Genomic DNA, 27,997 nt, shown 5'->3' with positions numbered 1-27,997 from the left:
CAAAGCCACCAGTGACACAGATTTAAATCTACATTTTTATTTTTCATTTTAGTGGGCATAATTTCTGCAAAAGTCTCATTTTTACTGATCACCTTTATAAGACAATAAAGTGCATTAGGAGACGGCTCTAAGCAAACAGACCATTTCCCTAATTTTTTTTTACTATTTAAGAAAATGTTGGTTTTGCAGAAAAGGATGAGACAATCAATCAATCAGCTGGAGGAATAGTCTTGTATGGGTTCATAATGCCTTTTGGGTCCAGCATGTGTTTAAGTTGCTGCATGAGGGACACCGCTCCTCTGGATTTGCTGTAATAAATGTGCTCCCTCTTTTTGAACCCTAATCCATGTTCAGCGCTGATACTGCCGCAGTGCTGAGCTGTCCATTCATACACAAAGGGCTCTAGTGCTGCCTGTAAGGCGTCACTGTGCGATTTTGACGTGATATTTAAATGCAGGTTCCCATCACCTGTGAAGTAAAACACGCCATATTCATAATATTAACACGCTTATAATGCTGATTATTAATTACCAGAATGTAAATAAGAGATTGCTGCACGATTATTCGCCTTTTAAAAAGATATGTCTTTACATGGCAACTGCATATGCTCTTAATCTAGGTTACAAAGTACAACCAAGGCTAAGGGGGGCATTCAATCATTCAATCCTGGATCATGGCTGTCGGGCTGGCCCGACAGCCATGACACTGTCCCGTTCTCGGCTGGCTCGACGAAGTCTGGGCAGGCGGGATTCAATGTCCTGTCTGCCAAATGCCAAAAAGGGGGCGTGGCCTCGAGATAGGGCCGTGGATCATCGAGCTGCGGCCAGGACCTCAACAATCCACGGCCCGTCTAAAGTCGGGCCTGTTCTGACGAGATTCCTGTACAATGCTGTCGGGAAAGATAGCATTGAATAGGGCCCCGCCGCTATTTTCCCTATCGGGAATAGCGGCGGGAGATTGAATACCCCCCTTAATAGGAGTCCAAGTCATAGGGGTAGATTTACTAAGAGTCACTTTTCAAAGCTTTTTTTGACAATTCAATATTAAAACCTTATATTTTTTAATCTATCTTTTCTTTTACTCTTTTTAATTACTTTTCAAAGCTGCTGTCTCTTGATCAGTTTTCGACAGCTGGATTTAAAGGGAAATTAAATGTTAAATGCAAAACCTGGAGTGCCTTGTACTCATTCTGATTGCCCTTTTAAATCCAGCTGCCAAAATAGCCAACTATGAAGCAGCTTTGTATAGTGCTGCTGCTTCGTCAGTTTGCTCCACTGTCCATATTCTAGAAAAATGGTTCTCAAACTCGGTACTCAGGATTATACCTGGGCCTTGTTTCCCAATAATCTAGCAGGTACACAGGTGTACTCATTACTCACTAGTGCATTTGAGAAGATCCACATGTGGAGCTTATTATTTCCCTTGTGATTCTGTGAGGACACTTGGAAAACATGAACGGTTTGAAGTCCTGAGTGCTAAGTTTAAGAACATGTGTTCTAAAAGATGGTTGATTTAAAGAGACCATAACAAATCTGTTGCTCAGTCAGGATTGCAAAGAGGTCACAGAGTACAACAAAGAGAGATGGCTACCAACAGAAGAACACAGAACCACCGAAAAGAGCTCAACTTCATTCAGTCTATAGGTCCCAGTTTTTCCATAGCCTTTTTCATGATCACCTCACCTAAATGTCCATATCCAACCACACATTGAGCAGAGGTTGCTAAACGAGCTCGTGTTTCTTCAACCAGGGTATACAGCTTCTCCACAGGTATTGATAAGTCATATTTGTAGACATAACCATCATGTGCTAGAGCTTCTGTAATTCGCTCCCTGAGTGCCCAGAGGGACTGTGTGGAAAAGAAATATCCATGTGAAAACAGATGCAGGTATATTTTATTTCATTAGCTGTAGAACCATTTCTTGGGTTCCCCGTTTTGTCAGTAGAAATGACTGGGCCTTCACAAATGGAATGCAGGATAATTCAATATTGAAGTTTGAAACTTCTCCTAACTGTGAAATGCTCCTTCCACAAGATGTAGCTAGGATCAGAACCAGTAAACATACCAGAATATACATTTACCCATTTAAAATGAAAATATATAAATACAAATCTACAAATTTGCTTCTGTACAAACTAATATAGGATGTATAAATAAGATGAAATAAAAAGAAAAAAAGTGTTTTCTTTTTAGTTCATCTTATTTATACATCCTATATTAGTTTGTACAGAAGCAAATTTGTAGATTTGTATTTATATATTTTCATTTTAAATGGGTAAATGTATATTCTGGTATGTTTACTGGTTCTGATCCTAGCTACATCTTGTGGAAGGAGCATTTCACAGTTAGGAGAAGTTTCAAACTTCAATATTGAATTATCCTGCATTCCATTTGTGAAGGCCCAGTCATTTCTTTTTTTTTTTAACTCTATAGTGAAGCATAGTATGTGTACAATAGATAACTACCATTATTTTAGTTTCATCTGTAGCCACTGTACCCGATGTCACAAACCCCGAGTCCAGAGCATTCTCCAAAAATATATTCAGTTTCTCTTCATCATGCTTTGCACAGGATCCTGATGTTTCCACCAATACGTAGAATGCATTGTCTACAATTGTAAAACATTAGTCATATACCTGCACGTAACGGTTTATAGATATAAAACACACGAGCACACACACACACACACACGATAGTAGTTACCGGGCAGAGGATTGGAGAGTCTCAGATGTGTCTGAACCATCCTCATAGCCTCGGAGTCCAGGAACTCACAGGCCGACAGAATCTCTCCCAGCTGATCTCTGCACAAGGTGAAAACCTGGAGAACCCTGTCGAAGTTCTCACAACCTGCCACAAAGCACATTTCACTATACATCCATTACTTGGAGTAAATCATTAGTTAGGTTATGCACAAAACACATAAAATACATAGATATAATGTTATAGCCCAACAAGGCATACAATGTATCTAAAAAGACAAACCACTGCACTGCCTTGAGTTTGCTGATGCCAAGATGTGGGAGATCTGGACATTAGAAGCTCCTATCTGTGGACGGATTAAGTACGAAATCCCGGCGGTCGAAATCCCGACCGCCGAAATGCAGACAAGGGGGGCCGTGGATCGATACGCTCGGCACACTATTTTATTCTCCCTCTATAGGTGTCGTGGACACCCATAGAGGGATAAATTGCCGGCATTGTGGTGGTCGGGATTCCGGCGTCAGTATTTCGACCACCGGGATTCCGGCCGCCGGGATTTTGATTCCATCCTTTCTGGACTTTTAAAACCTTTCTGCAGTATAAGTTACACCTAATAAGGGGTATAAGGTTTCCAAAAGTGGAATCGCTTCTTTGGACCAAGGTGTTCCCGTGTAGATACCAGTATAGACGAGAAGGGGAATGTCCGCCGCCCTCTCCATCAGCTCTATTAGTATTCCTATGGTGCATGTAGATATTGTCTGCTGGTCAGAAACTGGACATCCTTATCATTTCCTGATCACCAGTGAATATTGTCCTCTTTCAAACAAGAGTATTCTTGAGTTTGTGGGTGCCAGAATGGGGGTAATGGAGAACATTTAACCCTCTCTCACTGTGCAGTGTTTTTGCTTGGACAGAGTATCAATCATGTCATCCTGTCCTGGGTTCAAAGGAGGAGGGGGGGCATACTTCTAGGTACAGTATGTGTATTTGAATCCATGCAGTACGTGGGATAAGTACAACAAGCAGTTGGAGTGTTTAATAGCAATTGCTTGACCACTTATCTCTGGGACTCTGGGTAGTCACCCGCTTCTTGCTTGCAACACACTGAACCTATTGAAGTTCGTATAATAAAATGTAACCTTATCTGCATATGGCCTTGGGCAGGTGCACTATTGAGCAAGCATATTTTTTTCAATCAGTAAGAGCATCTATTTGTACCTGTCTCTGCCACTATAATGATGGGTTATAGCTATTTTCTCATACAAACTAGATTTTATTCTCATTTATTTATCATCAGTTTCTTATATAGCGCAGAAAGTTCTGTTCCGTTTAGCAAATGATATACGAGTATGAGGCTTAGCACTGAAGATACTAATATGTAGCGGACACAAGTAAAAACAGCTTCTGCTCATAAAGAGAGCAAGGTTCTCCGGGAGAACAGAATAATGCACCTTACCCAGCAGAGCCACATTGACAGCACTCGGTTTGCGAGGGCACAGAATGGATATGGCGGTTATAATGCCTAAAGTTCCTTCAGAGCCAATGAACAGCTGCTTCAGATCATAGCCTGTGTTATCCTTGCGCAGAGAGTTGAGGCAGCTCAGTATAGACCCATCAGGAAGCACCTGAGGAGAGAAAACCAGAGAGGAAATGCTGAAACAGAACCTGTGTGTACACAGTACTGTATAGGACAATAAAACCGCTCACTGCTTTCAGCCATGGTTATCTCAGGGGGGTAGATAACTTATTGCTCTTCACAAGGGCCTGGCCTTCTCATCATTCTCTGACATTAAAGATACATTTCAATACCAAAACAATCCTTTTTTACAATGACATAACTTTCACTCCCATACAAAACAAAGACTGCTTTATCCCCATTACTGTTATTTCTCAGGTAATCCCCCACTAAGGGCCTAGTGTCCACTTGTATGGGGCGCTCTGCCTGCATTGCTCTGCAGAGATAAATAGGAGAGTGCTTGAGAGCGATACCTTGAAGAATTCTTTAGACAACTGGGATGAAATCAGACAAAACGTGGCCTCCAGTTCCCTATGTGTTCCTATGTGTTGTATTTGGTCCCTGTGAGAACAAATTCTTAGGTCATGTTTCAGATACATAAAGGGGTTGCTTAGAAATGGGCATCGTCAAAGTGACAGAAGCATGGTGGGCCCTACAAGGGGATGCAGTGCACTAACTGGGGGTCCAGTTGCTCAGGTGTCGACAATGACACCCAAAAAAACCTGAAAAAATCATGTTGATCTCTTCCTGTGTCGGCTTTTTGTCAACGTCGAACTTTTGGCGTTGACCTACTGACATTGTCTGTGAGCTAATCCACACCCAATGGCTTGAGTTCCTTCACTAAAGTATGGGAGCCCTGGGTCTTTGGTGTTCGACCGCCATTCTTTTTAGAACTTTCATCACCCTGCATACACAGCCCTCCTTCCTCCCCCCTTCTTTGGCGGTGAGCCAACTGCCGTGCTTTTCTTCTCTCTGTCTCTTCCACTTTCCCTTTGGTCATTTAAAATGAATGACATTTCCAGCTTGCTCGGCTCACCTGGGACTGTTACATGTTTACGGCCTTTGACCCTGACTACCCTGTTTGCTTTGATATGCCGCTCTTATAAAGAAAATAAACACTGTAAAAAAAAAAATGTAATCTCTCACTGCTTCCAGTCCCAAAACTGTCCCGCGTAGGGATCCGTACCGGAGAAGTCTCAGTCCACCAGCATTTGTAGCCAGATTGCCTCCAATATGGCAGCTTCCCTTCGCCCCAAGATCTAGTGGCATTGTGTACCCCCGTTCTCCCAGGTATCGGTTCAATGATTCCAGAATACATCCTGCCTGGCACACCAAAGCACCTGAAGTACAGATGCACTTGATTAATATAAATGTAAGTGAATACAAGTAAGCTTCAGGATCAGATGCCTCTAAAGCTGGGGAAAAAAATAAAAGCTTGTCCCGCAATTCACAAACTGAAATGACTAGGCAGCTATAACATGGACGGAACCCAAGCTGTTTGCCAGTAAATTTACGTGCACAAGTTCCCTGCACGTCCCTCTATACCAGGGATGGGGAACCTTTGGCCCTCCAGCTGTTGTTGAACTACGCATCCAGCATGCCCTGCTACAGTTTTGCCATTTGGATATGTTAAAACTGTTGCAATGCATGTTGGGATGCGTAGTTCAACAACAGCTGGAGGGCCGAAGGTTCCCCATCACTGCTCTATACCATTGTTTTTGTTGTACAAAAATGGCTGCTTGACCAAAGAAAACAAATTATTATTTTAGCCACACATCAATAAGAATCAGCCAATCATTTGGGAGAACTACAGCGTCACTTCCATCCTCCAGGCTAGGATTCATAACATCTACAAGAAATAGATCATAAAGCAGACATGTATTAGAAGAAAGAATTTACTCACCCGAAACATCATTAAAACTGATCACCTGGTCCATAAGGACACTTGAGATAAGGATCTCATCAAAAACAGGGACACTGCCCCCAACTAAACCAGTGTTTCCTCCCTGAGGAGTTACAGCCAGGCTTCGGTCATTGCAATACCTGTTGGCACAAACAAAAGAACTGAAAAAGCAAATCATTGTACAGGTTGAGTATCCCTTATCCAAATATCCGTTATCCAAATTGTACTTTTCTTTTTTGCTAAAAGCACTACTGGGGGACATGATATGTAACTGATACTACTGGGGGACATGATATGTAACTGGCACTACTGGGGGACATGATATGTAACTGGCACTACTGGGGGACATGATATGTAACTGGCACTTCTGGGGGACATGATATGTAACTGGCACTACTGGGGGACATGATATGTAACTGGCACTACTGGGGGACATGATATGTAACTGGCACTACTGGGGGACATGATATGTAACTGATACTACTGGGGGACATGACATGTAACTGGCACTACTGGGGGACATGATATGTAACTGGCACTACTGGGGGACATGATATGTAACTGGCACTACTGGGGACATGATATGTAACTGGCACTACTGGGGGACATGATATGTAACTGGCACTACTGGGGGACATGATATGTAACTGGCACTACTGGGGGACATGATATGTAACTGGCACTACTGGGGGACATGATATGTAACTGGCACTACTAGTGACACCTGTAACTGGCACTACTGGGGACATGATATGTAATTGGCACTACTGGGGACATGATATGTAACTGGTACTACTGGGGACATGATATGTAACTGGCACTACTGGGGGACATGATATGTAACTGGCACTACTGGGGGACATGATATGTAACTGGCACTACTGGGGGACATAATATGTAACTGGCACTACTGGGGACATGATATTTAACTGGCACTACTGGGGACATGATATGTAACTGGCACTACTGGGGACATGATATGTAACTGGCACTAAATAAGTGCAAGAAAATGATTGCTTAGCATTCAAATTCAGTACCTGAGATAGTACACAAACCTTGTTTCATGCACAAATAAAATATATTTGTAGTGTTCATTCTAGCACCCGCCATATTTGAATACCCATGCAGTTCCTCTTCCCTGCCTGGGGTATTGCGGTCCGCTGTAGTGCTTCTAGCACAGTGTGGTCTGTATATCAGCACTGAAATGCAAACCAGACCTGTGCTAGAAACACCATAGCAGACAGCGACACCCCAGGCAGGGAAGAGGAACTGCATGGGTTTTCAATTACGGCGGGTGCTAGAATGAACAATATATTTGTGTGTATCTTTGATGTGTTTATACTACATAAATGCAAAATACTTCGTTCAAATATAAAAATATTACGAAATACGGAATAATCCGTTATTCAAAACACTTTTGTTCTTGGGCATTTTGGATAAGGGATAATGAGATTTATGTTTTACCTGGTAAATCTCTTTCTTCAAGCACATCAGGGGCCACAGCGTTACAGTGGGTAGAAAGGAGATGGGAGAGCACCAGCACCCTAGAGGTTAAACTTGAACTGTCTCCCAGGCAGCCGGGCTCCTCCCCTCCTCTACCCCGCCTCCAGGCCAGGAAGCTCAGTTTTTTTAACAAGCCAAGGCAGGAGACAAGATAGAAGGAAGAGAAGCAACGCACAGAAACACATTCTGAACATGTTAGTACCCTCAACCGAGGGATAATATAACATAATCATAACTTAACCGTAACGGAAGTAAAGCAGGCGCGGCAGGGAGGGATCCCTGTGGCCCCTGATGTCCTCGAGATTTACCAGGTAAGACATAAATCTCATTTTCTCCTTCGGGAGACATCAGGGGCCACAGCGTTACAGTGGGACATCCTAAAGCAGCCACCTATGGGTGGGGACGCGCCTGTGCCACAGCCAACACACTCTGGCCGAAGGCCGAGTCCTGGGAGGCAAACGTCCCTAACAGCCCAGGACACCTCCACAGACCTAACGGAATGTGCCCGAATCCCCGCCGGAACCGGGAGGGAGGTGTCCAAATATGCCTGCCAGAGCGACTCCAGCGGGCGGTAGTTTGCGTAGAGGCGGGCCACCCTCTCATCTGAACACCATATAGTACAAAGAGAGAGAGAGAGAGAGAGAGAGAGACTGACTAGTGCAACAGCCTAGAACGGTGCACATAGATGCGCCCCGGCCGAACAACGTCCAAGGAGGACCAAGCCGTAGTAACAACAGACTGTCTAAATGCCGGAACAATAATGTCCTGGTTGACCTGAAAGCCGGACACAACCTAAGGTAGGTGAGAAGGGATGGTAGGAAAAACCGCCCGGTTATAACCAAGAACAACAGGACAGAGCTGACCGGTCAGAGACTCCCCTGGCCAAAGCTATCGCCAACAAGGAAACGATCTTCCAGGCGAGTCAACCCAGGTCCATCAACCGCAAGGGCACAAAAGGTGGGCCCTGAAGTAGATCCCAGGGGGCAACTGGAGTAACTAAGGGAGGCTGGATATGCAAGGCATCCTGCAGGACTGTACAGACATCCGTCGACAGAACAAGATGTGCAAGGCTAAAATCTGAACCTATAAAGATGATCAACGCAACCCAGCCTCCAGACCCTTCTGCAAGAAGGACAGAACCCTAGCCAGGTAGTAAGTCCCGGAATCTGAAGCGTAGAGTTCGCAGCAGGAAAAGTAAGCCCTCCATATGCGATGGTACACCCCTATCTAGGAAGGTTTCCTCGCCCTGAGCATGGTGGAGTGAAACCCACTGGGTCTTACCCGGGAGGTCTCAACAGCCCACCCCGTCAAAGCCAAGTGCCTCAAAGCCGAGAGAGAGAGGCGGATGCTGAGAGCATGCCTGTGCCCAGGGGTAAGCGAATAGGAGGGGCTACTGACTGCAGATCCGAAAACCAGATCAGTCTGGGCCAAGGTGGAGCAACCAGAATCAACGTGCCGCCCTCCGGCTTCAGCTTGCGAGACATTCGCAAAAGGAGGAAAGTGGTGGAAAGGCGCCAACAGTGTGGACGGCCACGGAGCGGACAGGGCGTCTACCAGGCAAGCCCCCATCCGGGTCGCAAGACCTGGACCCGCACAGTGGTGGTTTAAGGGTATGGCGAGAGGCCGTCAAGGCCACCTCGGTTGGGCCCCACCGTTGTACCAGCATCTGAAACATCACCCTAAGGAGGGTCAAGTCGTCGGCATCACGGGTCTGACGGCCGAGGAAGACCGCCACCCAATTCTGGACTACCATGCCACCCTTGTCGCAATGTCCGACTGGACTTGCACCGGCCAACCCCTAAGTTAGGGTTACGCCAGGCGGACTTCCCGGAAGATTGTCTTTAGTTCAAGGACGATGATGAAGGGCTGGGCCACTAGAGTGGTCCAGATACCCTGGAACGACCTTTGAGAAGTGACCACCCCCCAAACACGGGAGGCTAGCATGCATGGCTAGGAGTGTCTACTAGTGGATCCAGTAGCGAAGTCCCGTCCAGAAGCCCCCAGGAAAAGGGGGCCCTGCTGGAGACCAGGCAAACTTCTGGGCATGGATATTGTGGGAGGAAACCGGAGTACCAGGAGTAAACCCATGCAAGTCTGGGGAGAATATACAAACTCCACACAGTTAGGGCCATGGTGGGAATCGAACCCATGACCTCAGCGCAGTGAAGCAGTAATGCTAACCACTACACCATCCGTGCTGCTCCTTGGACAGTATTGTAGAGGGTTGGCATGGAACTGAGCCTATTCTGCCAATGTGAAGGCCGATCCACCAACCCCAGGGACCCCATGCAGGCATGCACAGACACCTACCAGGGGGACAAGAGATGTCTGATCCTGGACTGTAGAGCCAGATGGCAATCCCCCAGAAGGGATATCCTCTGCCGAATGGTATCTAAACCGGCCCCCATATCTGGCGCTGGCCCAAATAAAAAGGAACCCTCAAAAGGCCTTACAAAGGCCTTCCAAGAGCACAGACACCGGTATGTGTGTGCAGCTATGGCCGAAGGTGACCCTCTGGAGGTGATTGGTGTAATTTCTAGAGCTGTCACCCCCAGGTAAAGTGTCACGTGATGCTCAATAGAAGGCAGCAGGGTTTCCTCTGACACCCCTTATGCAGCGTCCGCTGTGAGAGAAGTTTCTCACGCAACTAAGGCCTTAGTCACCCAAGCAGATGCCTAGGGCAGGAGTGCGTCCACTTTAGGGACAGTCTCCCAGGGGAATATGTCCTCCTGTGGAAGCGGGTAAAAGGAAGGGAAACTGCCGATGGCAATCTAAACTTCCTGTTAGGAATCTCCCAACTGATGACCTTAGTCGAGTTCACCGATTTACGGAATAAACCCAGAATACACCTAGGGAGACACCCAAATGTGTAGGCAGCTCAGCGGGGTCGTTTAAGGTAAGGACCTATTTGACAGCTGAGACCGAGGTCGGCACCTCAAGACGAGGTGGGGGGATTCAACTTATCACAGGCCCCCCATCTTCCATACCGTCGTCGACGGTCCCCTCTAGACAATGCTAATCCCAGGTGTCCTCCTCTCTGTGTCTGCTGACGGAGGAGTCTGGATGACCGGGGTATCTGCGTCTACCTGCAGGTACAGAGCGCTTCCACTGTGCGGGGAGCTACACTCGCTAAGGATGGGGACGGCATTTCTGGGGACCTTGTCCGGAGGCAAATAAGCACTCACCCAATGGATGATTCCGATCCCAGGCTGCTACTAGCTGCACTGGCAACGGAGTAAAGAACGTGGCCCAAGCAGGCTCCTGTTTTCTAGAGGAGGCTGTACCTGTGGGCATCGCCCAGGCATTGTAGCAGCCTGCGCATAAGCCGTCCTGTACTAGTAATGGGGGCATAGGCCAGCATTACAGGATGTACAAGACATCAGCGCCGGAGCCCCAGAGTCACTGGGACTGGTACCCCTGGAAGGCGTTGCAGTATTATAGCACTGTGAACCAGCTGCTAAAGCACAGGTAAGACAATATACTACAATTATAACAGGCATACAATGGCATAAAAATAGGCAGGTAGCCTATACGGTACAACTACACAGTATTCTCCTGACCAGCAGAGATAGTGTTCAAGCCATACACCGTAAGCTGGTACTACGTATACCTTGCGGTGGCATAGACATTTAGCCCATATGTACGGCTAACACAGCATACTTCTGTTTTATATTTTGCATTGTGGGATGAAACCGGAGTGCCCGGAGTAACCCCACTAAAACACGGAGAGAACGTACAAACTCTGCAGTTAGGGTCATAGTGGGAATTGAACCCACGACCCGAGCTGTGAAGAAGTAATGCCAACCATCACACCATCCATGCTGCCCCCACAGTACGCAGTAAGCTAGTACTAGGCACATATAGCAATGCCATAGGCAGGCAGCCTTTCTGACAGGCAGTGATAGTGTTACACAGTACACAGCCAGCTTGTAATAGACATACAATGCAGTGATATAGACAGGTGCAGTGTACAAAGCAGTGGTATAGACATGCACTTATGGTACAGACAACACAGTATGCGTCTGATAGGCAGATAAACTCTGCACAGGTAGGGTCATGTTGGGAATCAAACCCATGACCTCTGCACTGGGATACAGCAATGCCAACCATTACACTATCCGTTCTGTCCTTTATGCTTCTGACAGGCAGTGATAGTGTTACACAGTACACAGCCAGCTTGTAATAGACAAACAATGCAGTGATATAGACAGGTGCAGTGTACAAAGCAGTGATACTGTATAGACATGCACTTATGGTACAGACAACACACCATTACACCATCCGTTCTGTCCTTTATGCTTCTGACAGGCAGTGATGGTGTTAATCCACAGTATACAATGTTGCAGTCAGAGTTCACACTCTGGTCAGCTATTTCAGCAGAGCTGTCTGTAACCTGACTCCTGTTTGAGGAGTTACAGGGGAGCCCAGGTGGCCTGGCAGTGAAGGAGTGGAACCCCAGACTGGCTGATAAGCTCTCTGTGTCCCTCCATGTTAAATCAGCATGACATAACCAGCAATACATATACAGCATAACACAAATTAAACTGACAGGCAGCTAAAGTGTTAAACAATGCATACAAGGGCAATGCAATAATGGCACAAGGCTCCTGCTCGGAGCACAGTACTGTACAGTGTCCCGAAGGAGGGGTACAGGGGGGACTTGCCCAAGTGACCTGGCAGTGAAGGAGTGGAACTCCGGGTGGCTGTGAGCTCCCCCGTGTCCCTCCTCACATGTCGCAGGCAGGAAGGGATCTCAGTGGCGGGAACTCTCTGTGTGATAAACACAGTTCCCTGCCTACTGTCCCCGGGTGGAGAGGCTGATGTGGGGGGAGCCTTCTCCCCCTGCTGACAAATGGCCCCCAGGGAGGTGTCCACATGCGGCGTAGGTAAAAATGGTGGGGATCCGGCGTGCACCGGGCGGCCCCGCATACCTGGCGCTGCTGCCCACAAACCGTTTCCCTGGTGGTCCAGCGGGAGCGAGTGGCAGACCAGTCGTCCGCTTGTCAGCGGTCCCCCCCGCCGAACTGCTGCAGCCGCAATGCCCCGCAAGTGCGATCGCTTAGAGGTGTAGGTGGTAAAATCAAGTACAATGAGGAACGAAGAAAGAGGGAGGGGAGAGGAAGGAGTTGTACAACGTAGCAGGAATTCTGTGGCACATTACAAGTATGGTACAAATTAAGATCTAGGTTATGAGAAATGTCTTACAAATTTGTAGAATAAAGGCTAAATGATCCTATTATTATAGTAGGTTAATGGTTTAGCCCATCTGTGTCACTCTTGTCTGCCCCTCCCCTTTAGAATGTAAGCTCTCTACTTCATACTCCCTGCAATGGCACCTAACCTTGAGTGTTAGGACCGCCAATGCAGCAATGTTGTGCCCATAGGTTTATGTATGTCACTGCAGAATTCCTGTTACACCTTATAAATAAATAGTAAAATCAGTGTCATTAATTTTGAACATGTACATGGGCAATGGTTTTGCTACATATGAGGTACTGTGTAGGATGACAGGAGTTCAAGAGATACTCACTTTAGGATCTGAGACACCTCTTCAGTATTTCTAGGCTTCAGAAGCACTTTACTATGACCTTCAGGAAATAATGAAAGCACAGTTATATACTTAAGGCAGTTGCATTGTATGTTAATATACATTCATACGTGTTAAATACACTCTTCTAAACTACTACAGCATACAATACAATACAATTTAGCAATGTGAGTTCTGCCATGATTTCCCCTCAGAGAAATTTTCCATGTATGCAGGCTCTATAGCACGGGTGGGCAATAAGCGGCCCTCCAGCTGTTGATGAACTACACATCCCAGCATGCCTTGCCTCAGTTTCAGCATGGTCAAATAGCAAAACGAAGTCAATGCATGCTGGGACGTGTAGTTCATCAACAGCTGGAGGGTCGCTTATTGCCCACCCCTGCTCTATAGTCATACGTCATCAGGTTGAGAATAGCAATGTCAACATTCATAGTGTTGTGACTGTGAAATTGCATCATATCCACATTCTCTACAATTTTGACATGTGAAATCCCTACATCATCACATTGCCAGCATTGTGGTTTGGCTCTGGGCCCGGAGGGTTAGGTTTAAGCCATGCTTGCCGACTTTTCAAATAGCCTCTCCGGGAGGGCAGCCGGATTTCCAGGTCGGGGGGCGGGGATGGGGCTGATGACTGAAAAAAATGGCGCGATTTGCGCCATTTTAGTCCCGCCGTGGACCTGTGAAAACCCGGTAATTAGTGCGGCACGGAAGGGGGGTGCGGGAGGATTGCCGACCTTCCCGGGGGGCTGGGCGGGGCACCCGATTTTCGGGAGCCTCCCGGCAATTCCGGGAGGGTAGGCAAGCCTGGCAGGTATAAGTTTAGGGTAGGAATAAGGTATAGGTCCAGTGTAATAGCTGAAAAGAGGACTTCAGTGAAACTGACAATCACATGACCTTTGGGGTATGCAAGACGCAGCTGGAGCCACTGCAGCCACCCAGAGTAAGTAAGTTGGGCCACCAGGGACAATAATAAGGGAATAAAATTAGCTGATGGGTTTACCAGTCATTTTAAGGCACAGTGGCGGAATTTCCTCGCAGCGCAAGAAAAAGCAGAATCTGGGGGCTTAATGTCCGAGGAAACTCAGGCATTGTATGTATGCATGTACAATGTATGGTTTAGCAAACATTAACCCTGCAGGGAAAAAGGGGATTTTTGCATGAACTTAGCGTTCGAACCCTTTTCTCCGAGTCCAGTCCGGTGACACAGCTCCACGATGGGATGTAGTAGGGTCCGCCAGGAGCCAGGCACCTATGCTTCAATTCTTTGGGAGCAGGCTCCTCCCTCTGCATCCCATAATGCTTCAGTTCAACTTCAAGAGCACAATAGGATACATAACTCAGAACAATGCCTGAACACTTTATATGCAACATAACAGAACCATAACATGACAACACATGAACGGTACACTTAACTGAGCGTAAGGGAGGGATCGCTGTGTCACCGGACTGGACTCAGAGAAAGTAGTTCGAACGGTAAGTTCTTACAAAAATCCCCTTTTCTCTTTCGTCCAGTCCGGTGACACACCTCCACGATGGGACGTTCACAAGCCGGTCCTTTGGGAGGGTACGCTCAGACCAACAGTTCTCATCACTGACGTCCGAATGAAGCGTCCTCCAACGCGAACTCATGAAATCTGTAAAATTTGGTAAAGGTGTGAACAGAGGACCAGGTGGCAGCCCTACACAACTGCTCCGCCGTAGCCCCATGGCGCACCGCCCAGAAGGAAGCAACCGACCTGGTGGTATATGCATTTATCCAAGACGGAACCAGTCTACCTGCTTTACAGTAGGCAAAGGCAATAGTAGATCTCAACCAGCGAACGATGGTCTGCTTAGAAGCAGGCCACCCAACCTTATGCACATCATATAGCACCAAGAGTAAATCCGATTTTCGAATGTCCTTTACCCTCTCAATGTAGATTCGCAAGGCGCGAACTACATCCAATTTCTTCAGCTTGTCCCTATTTTTAACCCCTTCTGGGGGAGAAAACACTGGAAGTACAATGTCCTGGTTTAAATGAAAAGATAACACTACCTTAGGTAGGAATTTTGGCACTGTTCACAGCACAGCCCTGTCATCATGAAAAATCAAAAACGGTGACTTGCAAGACAAGGCACCTAACTCAGACACACGTCTGGCTGAGGCAATTGCCAACAAAAACATGAGCTTCCACGACACATACTTTAGTGGCTCAAAAGGAGGATTCTGTAACATAGACAAGACCAAAGATAAATCCCAAGGCGCCACCGGCTGCCTATAAGGTGGTTTAAATCTAGTAACCCCTTGTAAAAAAGGTTTGAACCTCAGGTAACAAAGCTACTCTCTTTTGAAAGAATATAGATAAGGCCGATAGTCTGCAATCCTTAAAAGTGCAGCTAAGTCCTGTTGAAAAACCATCCTGCTAAAAATGTAAAAGCCTTGATCATTTGAATCTGGATGTGTGAAGCTTCTGTCTCTCACACCATCTAATGTATATCTTCCAGACCCGATGGTAATTAGCCGCAGACACCGGCTTACAGGCCCTCAGCATGGTCTGGATAACCTCATCAGAAAACCCCTTTTTCTTCAATAAGGAGGTTTCAAAAGCCACGCCGTCAAAATGAGACGACCTGGGTCCTTGTGAAGAAACGGCCCTTGGCCTAACAGGTCCTGACGATGAGGAAGCCTCCAGGAATCCTTCGACAACCTCAGTACATCGGAGTACCATGACCTCCTGGGCCAATCTGGTGCAATTAGAATTGCCTGTACTCCCTGATTCTTTATTTTCTTCAATACTCTCGGCAACATGGGAAATGGAGGGAAAATGTACACCATCTGAAAATCCCACGGGACTGTCATGGCGTCTACTGCCCACGCTGCAGGATCCCGCACATGCGAGCAGAACCTCGGTACCTGATGGTTCTTTCTCGTCGCCATTAGGTCTATGTCTGGCAGACCCCATCGATTCACAATCTCCTGAAATACCTCTTGATGGAGAGTCCATTCCCCTTCCAGAAGTGACTCCCTGCTGAGGAAGTCTGCTTCCACATTCCTGATTCCTGGAATAAATATCGCCGACAATGCTGGAACGTTTGTCTCTGCCCAACTAAAGATTTTGGAAACTTCCGCCATCGCCATCTTGCTGTGTGTCCCGCCTTGATGGTTCAGATAAGCCACTGTGGTAGCATTGTCCGATTGTATCTTCAGCGGGGATCTCCTCAGAAAATCCTCCGCCTGAATTAATGCGTTCAAAACCGTCCGAAGCTCCAGAATGTTTATTGGCAGTTTGGACTATTCCTTTGACCAAAGGCCCTGAAGCCTCAGGTGAAGGACTACCGCCCCCCAGCCCCTCAAACTGGCGTTGGTCGTTATGACCAGCCAATCCCAGGGCCTGAGAGATCTCCCCAGCTGCAAATTTTCCACATCCGTCCACCATAGGAGGGACTCCCTGGACTCCAGTGACAGGGATAAAACATCTTGTTTCATCGTCTTGGCATTTCCGGACCAACAGGATAGGATGCTCCATTGGAAACTCCTCGAATGGAATCTGGCGAACTGGAGAGTTTCGAAGGTTGCCACCATCTTTCCCAGCAACCTTACTCCTTGCCACACTGATGGAGCCGGTGCTTGTAGGATCTCTAACACCATCTGCCGAATCTCCACAGCCTTGGATTCTGGGAGGAAGACCCTGTGAAGGTGAGGGTCTATGATCACCCCCAGAAACTTCAAAATCTGCGTTGGTGTCAAATGGGACTTGGGCAAATTCAATATCCAACCCTGACTTCTTAAAAACTGTGTTGCTACCTCCAGGTGAACCTGTAACTTCTCCGCCGACTCTGCTTTGAAAAGCAGATCGTCCAGGTAAGGGATAATAATTATTCCCTGCAGTCTGAGAGCTGCAGCCATGGTGGACATCACTTTGGTGAACACTCTCGGAGCCGTGTCAAGACCAAAAGGGAGTGCTTGGAACTGCCAATGTCTTCCCCCGATTGCAAACCGGAGTAAAGACTGGAAATCTATGTGGATCGGGACATGGAGATAAGCATTCTGAATGTCCACTGATGCCAAGAACTCCCCTGGCTCTATGCTCAACAGCACCGACCTCAGGGATTCCATGCGGAAGTGATCCACCCAAAGATGAACATTTTTTCAAAGATTTTAAATTTAGAATGGGCCTGAACGACCCGTCTGGTTTGGGAACTAAGAAAAGGATCGAATAAAAACCTTTTCTTCTCTCCTCTCGAGGAACCGGTATAACTACCCCCTTCTTCTCGAGAGATAAGGCAGCTCCCAGAAGCGAAGATCTTAGAGACGCGGTCCTTGGTAAAGGAGTGGGAAGAAATCTGCGAGGGGGAGGACCCCTGAGATTTATCGGATATCCTTCTGAAACAATGGAAAACACCCACGGATCTTCTGTGGCTACCTTCCAACTGTCCTGAAATTGCAGGAGGCGACCCCCTACTCTGATCCCAGAACAGGGAGTCCCCGCCCCGTCATGCAGAGGGCTTGTCTTCCCCTTTGGCTGCATGTTTCTTTGTAAAGGCGCCAAACTTTGACTTCGTCGCTCTACCTCTGTCGGCTTGGAATCTTCCACGCCCTGACTGTCCTCTGCCAGCTGCTCCCCCTTGAAAGGAAGGACGGTTTAAAGACTCCGAATTTAGAGCCAGGGGATTTAGAGGTGGTGGGAAGAAAAGTACTCTTACCCCCAGTAGCCTGCTTGATGATCTCATCCAATTCTGACCCAAATAAAAGCTCACCTTTAAAAGGAATAGTTTCCAGTGACTTTTTAGATTCACTATCCGCCTCCCAGGCCTTTAACCAGAGGGCTCTTCTGGCAGTAACAGAAGTGACGGATACTTTGGACGCCATTTTGGCACCCTCCTCGCTAGCTTCACATATATATTCCGCAGCACACCTCAACTTTTCTGCCACAGAAAAAGCTTCCGCATCATGTTGGAGATGACTACTTAAACTCTCTGCCCACTTGATCGTGGCTTTTGCCACCCAGGCCGAAGCAATAATCATAGTGAAACCAACACCTTCAAAAACTGCCTTCAGACAGCCTTCAACCTTTTTATCAACCTGATCTTTAAAGGCCGCGCCACCCTGCACTGGCAGCGCTGTGGCCTTGGATAATCTGGCCACAGAAGAATCCACCGGAGGAACTTTCTCCCATACCTTAACATGATCCTCAGGCATGGGGTACATGTTTGCATATTTTTTTGACATTAACAGTCTCTTTTCTGGAGACTTGCCAGCCTCCCCTAATAAAGCAACCATGCCTTTATCCGAGGGAAAGGATACTGGATCCTTACGGATACTGGGTCCTTTTAAACACACACTGCGCAGCAGCCTTTTCCTCAGCAGGCAAATCCAGAGCCTGCTTTACAGCCAAAATCAAATCCTCAATACCAGAGGCTGAAGAGTCTGCTTCCTCTCCCTGTGACCAACACAAATTATCCTCATCTACCCCACCATCATCTGTGCCAGCAGTCAATGGAGGGGCCATGGAAGACCCTTGTCTAAACAACACATCATCTGATACCTTGGTAAATTGCTCCAAAAGAGAAGACATCTTATGCACACCCTGTGCAGTGTCCTGCATAGCCTGCAGCAAGATAGGGTCTCCCTGTGCAGGGGTAAGAGAGCCCTGAGATAAGTGAATAGGTCCCGGAGATCCCACGAAAAATCCCTTTTGCCTATTTAAAACCTCTGTTAAAGCCTTAACAGACCATCCCAAAGCCACAGCCCACGCTGGCTCAGCTCCTTCATGACTCTGGGTTCGTGAACCACAGGGCACAGCTTCACAGGAAGGGCACAATTCCCCCTGGTCCAACTGTTCACATGATAAGTTTACATTACATCTCTTGCAATGGTAAAACATCTCAATCGCTCCCTCCCCAGCAACAGAACTGCACTCGTCAGCCATGTTAATATCAGAATAAAACACTGCTACACATTCAGGCAAAGTCATAGAGTAATGCACCAGTGTACTTATCTGTGTGTTCTGTTGCCAGCGATCAGCGGGGGAAGCGCTTGTCAGGAGAGACTTTTGAGCAGGATCTCTGTCTTTCAGCTCCGCAGCAAGTACAGAAATGGCGCCAGTAAATCATGGAAAAGACCAAGTCTCCCTCCCAGTGAGGGTAGCTGACGTCTTTTGGCGCCAAAACTCTCTCACAGGCGCTCCCAACTATGTCTCTCCCCTCCAGTAACTTCCCCCTCTAGGGACCACTTGGAGTTGTCCAGAAACACTGGACGTCCTGTAAGAAACCTCAACTCCCCAGGGGGATTTCAGTTTCTAAACTCTTAAAGATGGCGGCCGCCATCGCTGGGAGACCCGTCCCCAAGATCCCCTTCTAGGCAAGGCGCTGGATGGGGTCCCCCGGAGCCCAGGATAAACCTCCGTTTGAGCGGAGGCAATCGCTGTGCAGAGTGTGCATTCCTCCGCCGAATGCATTCCTCTGCACACAGAAAACTGACAGGACGCGCTTCTGTCAGTGTTCTGCTGCGCTCTCAGCGTGTATTGACTTCAGCCAGAAGTCACACGCTGGAAAAAAAACGCTACTACGTCTAATGTTAGTCTAACTGATAAAAATCCAAAGAAAAAAGTGTGGCTGCAACGCAGCCACTCAGCATTGCACCAACTCCTGTGGGCACCTAAAACGAAACTGAAGCATTATGGGATGCAGAGGGAGGAGCCTGCTCCCAAAGAATTAAAGCATAGGTGCCTGGCTCCTGGCGGACCCTACTACATCCCATTGTGGAGCTGTGTCACCGGACTGGACGAAAGAGAAAGGCTGTTTTATCGAATAGCTCTAGAGCTGTACACTCATTGACAAAAAGTGGTGCTAATAGGATCCCCCTATGTCAACTTCCATTACGTCAACATTTTAGCAGTGTCTAGAAGATGAATGTTGACATTATGGCTATGCTGTCAGTTTCATGTGAACATTTAAGGTGCGCATACACTCTACGATCCGATGCCAGCAATCAACAAGCGGCCCTCGTTAACAATCCGCTCAGTCTTCTGTTTATGCACAGACGACAGAGGACGTCGTTAATGGCGAAGTGTACAGCATAAACTCTGGGCCATAAAATGAGAGATATTGCTCAGAAGGGTTAATATGAGCGATATCACTTATTTTATTGTCCAATGTATACGGAACTTAAGAATGTCAACCAATCACACCTCAGCTGTCATACTAAAACATATCCTAGATCTAATTTTTAACACAAATATTAATGTATTGGCTAAATCCATTTGATCAGACAAATTGTTTTTGCACATTTACAATCAAGTAATGGTTGATTGTCATATGCTCCCATATATTACCAGCATTTTGCTTCCACCACGCAGATTGGACAGACAAATCTGTAGGGGTGTACCCAGCTTAACAGTCCAGGTTTTAGCGATATCCATGCTTGAGCACAGGTGACTAATGAGTCCCTCAGTTATTTTAATTTAACCATCTATGCCAGGGCTGGGCAATTGCGGCCCTCCAGATGTTGATGAACTACACATCCCAGGATGCTTTGCATTAGTTTTGCTATGTGGCCATGCTGAAACTGATGCAAGTCATGCTGGGATGTGTAGTTCATCAACATCTGGAGGGCCGCAATTGCCCAGCCCTGATCTATGCTGAAGACTGGATAGCACTAAAAACTGCATTGTTAGTGTACAATGCAGGCTTTAGTAATGTAAATCCAGCTTTATAACATGCAGAGAGATGTAGATTTGGGTGGGTGTCTCCTAACTCCAAACTAATTTGCAGCATCACAATAAAGCCATCCAGTATTTGTGGGCTATATGCAAATTCAGGCCAAATGTATCAAGCTTCAAAAGTGATAAAATGGAGAGTGATAAACAACCAGCCAATCAGCTCCTATCTATTATTTTTGAAACACAGCCTGTGAAAAGACAAGTAGGAGCTGATTAGCTGGTTGTTTATTACTCTCCATTTTATCACCTTTTGAAGCTTAGTACATCTGGCCCTGAATCATGGAAGCCATGCTGCTAGTACCAATGGAATTGACAAGTGTTAGGGCCAGATGTACTAAGCTTCAAAAGGTGATAAAATGGAGAGTAATAAACAACCAGCCAATCAGCTCCTACTTGTCTTTTTCACAGGCTGTGTTTCAAAAATGATAGATAGGAGCTGATTGGCTGGTTGTTTATCACTCTCCATTTTATCACTTTTGAAGCTTGATACATTTGGCCTTCAGTCACATAGGACAGACTTAAACACTGTAAATTAGTCATCTGCGGGATATTTACTAATACAGGAGTTCTATTTCACATGGGATGTTGCTATGTATACTAGCTATTATCTTCTAGAACAGGCATGTCCAAACTGTGGCCCTCCAGCTCTGAAACTACACTCCCCAGCATGCTTTGCCACAGTATTATTCCCGAATAGCAAAACAGTGTCAAGGCATGATGGGACTTGTAGTTTCAAAACAGTTGGAGGGCCATAGTTTGGACATGCCTGTTCTAGAAGGTGCTAAATAAATAAGATGATTCTGATTGGTTGCCCATGGCAACATCCCATGTGAAATAGAACTACCATATTAGTAAATTTCCCCCATATGTCTCTCCTGGCCTGGAAAAAGCCCACTATTATTTGCAGGTGTTGAGCATTTATTAAATCTACTGTCCCACATTTTTCTTTGATGAAGCAAAGACAGCCTTAAAATGTGCTAAAAATGTAATTTTACCTCGCACTGTTCGTAACCAATCAATATTATGGGATTTCAAGTCACTTTCATCAGTAACAACTCTACCAGGGATTATTTGCTGAAAGTGGCTGAGATCCTGAGCTGTGACCTCTGAAAACGGCAGACGGGACACTCCATAGCGTTCCGAAGTGAGAGGAGGATCCATGGCTAAACTCATATATCTATAGCCTAAGAACACACTGTTCCGTACGCATCGAGGCACAGCTAGTTGGAGGACTCTCATCACAGCCCACGATGTCCTAGGATGCATCCGGAGCCCAGAGAAGCTCATGGCCATCCTGTGTTGGGACACAATAAATTGCAGTTAGTATTAAAAAAAATGGTACTTGTTTCCTAGCACATAGGGTCGGATCGCATCGCATGCCAACCAAATCGCATGCGATGCGATCGACCGATTTTTACATTGGAATCAATGTAAAATGGTCCCTGAGACCCGATTTTACATTGATTTCTATGTAAAAAGCCCCCAAACCCCCAATTTTTATACCAAACCAACAATAATGTTTTAAATGCCAACCCCCCCCCCCCCCCCATTGTTAACGCCACCCTGCTATTGACGCCAATCCAAAGCGTGGCGAGCGCAGCGAGCCCGGGAGGGGCGGCGGTACGCGTCCTCCGACCTTTTCATACCCCTACTATCCACGTCGGCGTGGAGTTGAGAATAGAAAGTGTGGCGAGCCACCGAGCCCGAAGCGTGGCGAGCGCAGGGAGCCCCCCGAGGGGACGCGGATACCTTCACAGGTATCCGCGTCCCCTCGCGGCCTTCACAGGTATCCGCGTCCGCTCGCCACGCTTCGGGCTCGGTGTCTCGCCACACTTTGTATTCTCAACTCCACGCCGCCGTGGATAGTAGGGGTATGAAAAGGTCGGAGGACGCGTACCGCCGCCGCTCGCCAAACTTCGGGTTGGCGTCAATAGTGGGTGGCGTTAAAATGGGGGGGGGGGAATCAAACATACTTTTTAAACATATTCAATGTGAAATGGGCCATATTGGCCCATTTGACATTGTCACCTATGTAAAATCGGGTTGATCGCATTGCGGCCCATTATAATGGGCCGTGACGGAAGCGATCAACCCGATTTACAGTTTAAAAATAATTTAACATTGTTCCCTATGGGAAAATCGTGTTGATCGCGTCGGTCGCATCGCGGCCCCTTATTAGGGGCCGCGATGGACGCGATTTTCACTTTTACCGGCAAATAAGCTTGTAAATGTAAGAAAATCGGGTCCATCACGTCCATCGCATGCCTTAAGTAACTTAACTTAAGGCATGCGATCAACCCCGACGGGCGCCGTGCTAGGAAACAAGTACCAAAAAAATGCATACTATATTTTAGCCACTCTTCCCTCACACTAAACGAAGAGCACTATAGCCATTAAGTACTGGCTAGGATTACTATTCTTGTAGCAGATTAAGGATTATTACAGAACTGGCTATCTAAAGGCCCAAGCAACTATGATTGGTCCTGTACAACTGAGAAATGATAGGACAACTACTATAGTTTTAGAGTGAGGATCTGAAAACATATTGGGGATGATTTAATTAGCTGAAAAACTTATGGCAAAGTTTTAGCTTCTGCGTCAAGTGTACCCAGTGCCCACAGCTACTCAATTATTGGTACTTGTTTCCTAGAACAGCGCCCACTACGCCAATTGCTTAGAGGGCTATTCTGCGTAAAAAAATTGCATCGCATGGGCCATTTTAGTGGCATGCGATGCGATTTTTTTAGTTAATTTATTCACTGCTTTTATGTCCCCAGGCCATCTCATCGCATGGCATCGCACCTCCTGCAAAATCCCATGCGAATTTTTGTTTGCATGCGATTTTCTGGGGTGCGATGCCATGCCAGACACTTGTATGACACGCAATTAGGTTTGAATGACACCCCCCCCCCCCCACTATCCACACCACCCCGAAGCGTGGCGAGCGCAGCGAGCCCCACGAGGGGTGGCGGAACACGTCCGCCCGACCTTTATATTCCGCCACTATCCATGTCAGCGTGGAGTTGATTTTATATAGTGTGCCGAGCGGACGTGTTCCGCCACCGCTCGCCACGCTTCGGGCTGGCGTGTATAGTGGGGAGTCATTCAAACCTAATTGCATGGCATACAAGTGTTAAGCTATGGGATGGCATCGCACCCCAGAAAATCGCATGCGATTTTGCGGGAGGTGCGATGCCATGCGATGAGATAACCTGGGGACATAAAAGCAGTGAATAAATGAACAGAAAAAAAAAATCGCATCGCATGCCGCTATAATGGCCCATGCAATGCAATTTCCCTACGGTGCCGTACGTAGGGAATCTGGGCGCCGTGCTAGGAAACAAGTACCCAATTATTTTCTACAGTAAGCCATAAGTGACCACAGCCATGCATTTACCCGCTTTGTGTAATATCACAACTTAACCCTCCAACCCTTATTTTAAAGTAGATTTCTGTTTGCACCCTAAAGCTGGCTACACATATGTACAATTTCATTCTTCTTGCGACCGTTCGATCGACCGAATACACGTTCGGCCGTCCAAAACATACGACCGATCTGCGCGTACACATATGTACAATTTTACTTGCGACGTCCGATGTACTCCCGTCCAAACAATCGCAAGAAAAAGATTGTACCACCGTACACACTCTCCCGTTCTGGCTATTCGCACGATAAAAATGAACACAACATTATCATAATGGGCTGGATTAAAAGAGCATACCAAAACGAGGCGTGATCACAGAACAAAGAATCGTTCGTGCAGTACAGTGAATAGAGCCGTGACTATTCAGATCATTGCTAGCTGTACAGGATATACGTACGTACGTTTGTCTATCGGTGCATTTGGGCCTTTTTAAAAAAAAATTAATTATGAGCTTGAGGAGAAGGAAGGCTCGTGCGTGCATTTTGGCTGCTATGGCCATTAGATTGCAGGCTATTAAAAAAAGAAAAAGGACCAAGAATCGGAGCTGCTGGACCAGAGACTGGCGCGGAAAGTACGGGGGAGAAGACTTCCTGTTGTTTACATGCTGCGCTGATGGAGGGATGACGCAGCTAGTCAACACCCACATGGGCGTGCTGCTTTTGGGAGGAATGATCGCAGGAACGGGCTGCATATCGATCGAACGTGCGTACACATGTCACTTTTCTTTCGATATGGAGCCGTCCTGTCGGAAGAATATTAAGCAGCAAAGAACCTGCGACCGACCGACCAAGAGCGTTTTTGGCCATTTATCGATCGCAACGAAGGGATCGGGACTGCGTACACATATATACAATCGAACGGCCGTTCGTCCGCAGAACGGAAGAACGGCCCGACGATTGTACATATGTGTACCCAGCTTTAGGCACATTAAATGCACCATAATGGCTAGGGGAGGGCTTACAGCAGGAAGTAACTGAATAGCTCCAGGCTCATACCCCTGGAGTTAAAACCCTGCAGATAGTCCTGAGGCAAGTTGAATCACTCCCGTTGTATATTGGTTGAAAATCTGCATTCTTATTAGTAACATTTATAAATACATGTAGACATTTCAACAACTTCTTAAACAATGTGTATGACATTATGGGGCAGATGTATATTAAGTCTGATAAAGTGGAAGGTGATAACGCACCAACCAATCAGGTGTGCTTGAAAAATTAGTTAGGAGTTGATTGGTTGATGCGTTATCACCTTCCGCTTTATCACTTCACCGAGCTTAATACATCTGTCCCTATGGCTAATAGCCTATTACTCACAATGGCTGATCAAGGGTCATAGGATCGCTCTGGGCTATCTAATAAAAGGGCAGATGTATTTAAGGTGGGTACACACAGAAAGATATGAAGGACAATGTGGGCGTTCCCAATCAATGGGAATGACCAATCGTTCCTTGCATTGTTAACCAAGCGCGTACCTGCTGATCGTTAATGATGGTCTCTGATCTTTCCTGCATGCAGGAAGATCAGGGACTATGTAAAAACCGGACCCGGGGGTCCCTGCGATAGCTATCATCAGGGGGACATGGGGAAGGGGAGATTACAGCCTCCCCATGAGGCCCGTCCGGTTTTTTGATACATGCACGGACCATACAGGCAGGCTTTATTCTCTCCCTCCTCTCCCTGGTGACAGGTGTCACAGGCAGCCCCCCCCCAGTGGAAGGGAGATAATGCAGCAGCCAATCAGCTATGTTTGAAAAATGACAGGCGTTGATTGGCTGGTGCGTTGTCACTTTCTACTTTATCGCTTCACCAGCTTACTACATCTGCCTCAAAGCCCTGATAAGCCACTGCACGTGCCAGTTTACCAGGGGTTTTGTTAGCCCACCTTTCCCTAGCAATCCTGCATTTGCTACTGAACAATGTGCACCTCCAGGAATCAGGAATGAATAGTATCTCACTCTATTTGATTTCATGCATGTGATCTCTAGACTGAGCACAGAACGTCCATCTCGCCCCAGCAGCAACTCACTGTATATTCTCTAAACTGCCCATCACTCACTCTGTACGCACTCTCTCACCTGCACTGCACACCACCACTGACAGCAGCCAGCGGCAATAGTACTACTACTAACTAACATAAAAGCACAATGGCGAAAGGAAGGTCACCTGACGAGCATCTACCAACCACAGATCACGTCTCATCCTGACGTCAGCACTTCGTGCAGATCATCGGCTGCTGCGACTACTAGCGTAAAGATACTATTGGCCGCGAGTGAAGCAGTGGGCGGGGACAGATGGAGTGATGTTATTGTAGCCGCTGCCCGCTGTGCTGTGCACTGCAGTGCAGCGCTGTGTGCCTGCCGGGTCCAGGAACGAACGAGCGGGTGGTCGGGTATTTGTCTGTCTGACATCATTTACTTCAGCGGTCCTGCCATGTTTACTGGCGTGTTTAAATAACCATTCAGCGGTCCTGCCATAGTTACTGGCGTGTTTTATTAACCAGAGGCTGCAGGCTGTATACAGGGTAACATGAAGGTGCCCACCTACCAAAGAGTTTTGAGGTTTAATACTCACTGTGTTTGCTGAGTGTTCTACTACCTCTCATTACTGCAAGACCTGTGTTCCTGCTCAAAGAGCGCTATGCAGTGTTCTCCTGACCATATTATACATAGCTAGGGATGGCCGTCGACCTATCGATGATTCTAAATTATCGATGGTATATGGTCGATGTCTAATTCTTTTGCCATCAATGGGGGAGAACCAGATGGCTTTCCTCCATCTATGGCAGCGCAAAACCGGTTTTGCGTTTGTTTGTTTTTTTAAAGTGCGGGACATGGAACAGAGCTCCTCCCCCTGACAAAAGCCAATCAGTCAAAAAAATGTATGACCAGCAATAGGTAAAAACATCGATGGTCATTCATTGCATAGTTTAACACTATTGATGGTTGCACTATTGCCATGGATGACAGCCATCGATACAATGGCCATCCCTATACATAGCTGGCAATTGAATTTAACTAGCAGTATTTTTAAGTTAACCCTTGTCGTCTTATTTATAATTCTCCAGGGTGCACTCTGTGTAATATTGTATTAATTTGTGCTATGGTCCCAACGAGCAGGCTCCGGCATATGGGTCTATACCCAGAACCAAATACGAACACTACAAACCTTGCCAACAGGACAAAGACAAGAAGTTAAAGCCATTGAAATGTTGCTGCAACACTGAAGCTTGGCATCCACCCTGCTACACCACACAGTGGGGCAGATGTATGAACTAGCGTTAAGTGATTTCGTTTTTTGCACTAGTGCACTTTGGCATCAAGGGTCAGATTCAGTCATTACAGTTCAGGTTTTGATGAGTTCTACACCACATGGTTAAATCAAATTGACTGAGGTACAGAGTCACCTGCTCTCAAGCAAGAATAGCATATTTGCCTACCTGACCCTCTCCATGCAGCAGAAAATGCTCTGCTCCTGGACTTCCCTGGTAATGTATGATTGCCATCACCTGTGGTGAAACACCTTTCTTATTAATTACCTAGCTCACCACAGGTGATGGCAATCATACATTACCAGGGAAGTCCAGGAACAGAGCATTTTCTCCCTCATGGAGAGGGTCAGGTAGGCAAGTATGATGGATAGCCTTAAAATCTGGGATTTAATGGCAATGTTCAGGAAACAGTGCATTAGGTGGTGATTCAGG

General features: G+C 46.8%; 1 protein-coding gene across 3 annotated transcripts; it reads right to left on the bottom strand.

Annotated features, from left to right (window-relative positions):
* Window positions 1-21: 21 nt before the first annotated feature.
* Window positions 22-26,956, bottom strand: D2HGDH (D-2-hydroxyglutarate dehydrogenase). Of its 3 annotated transcripts, none has more exons than XM_083178218.1 (10): window positions 26,869-26,956; window positions 21,869-22,167; window positions 13,153-13,210; window positions 6,120-6,259; window positions 5,363-5,556; window positions 4,157-4,325; window positions 2,704-2,847; window positions 2,466-2,608; window positions 1,683-1,848; window positions 22-468 (listed from the first exon to the last, which is right to left on the bottom strand). In XM_083178218.1, the coding sequence occupies exons 2-10, from the start codon at window positions 22,164-22,166 to the stop codon at window positions 209-211; spliced, it is 1,572 nt and encodes a 523-aa protein (XP_083034344.1). In that variant the 5' UTR covers window position 22,167; window positions 26,869-26,956; the 3' UTR covers window positions 22-208. The 3 variants fall into 3 exon arrangements, with proteins under 3 accessions (XP_083034344.1, XP_083034342.1, XP_083034343.1); XM_083178216.1 differs by lacking the exon at window positions 26,869-26,956 and adding an exon at window positions 26,461-26,486; XM_083178217.1 differs by lacking the exon at window positions 26,869-26,956 and adding an exon at window positions 26,373-26,455.
* Window positions 26,957-27,997: the final 1,041 nt, after the last annotated feature.

The sequence above is a fragment of the Crinia signifera genome, chromosome 3, assembly GCF_055691185.1.
Source record: "Crinia signifera chromosome 3, ASM5569118v1, whole genome shotgun sequence".
Taxonomy (NCBI): Eukaryota; Metazoa; Chordata; class Amphibia; order Anura; family Myobatrachidae; genus Crinia; species Crinia signifera.
Note: the sequence above shows the minus strand (reverse complement) of the source record. Positions and strands in the feature narration are given on the sequence as shown.

Coding starts and splice junctions, on each gene's coding strand:
- D2HGDH (XM_083178216.1), bottom strand. Junction 6,260..13,152: donor GAGGTGTCTCAGATCCTAAA/GTGAGTATCTCT, acceptor TTGTGCCAACAG/GTATTGCAATGACCGAAGCC. Junction 1,849..2,465: donor CAGATGAAACTAAAATAATG/GTAGTTATCTAT, acceptor TTTTCCACACAG/TCCCTCTGGGCACTCAGGGA.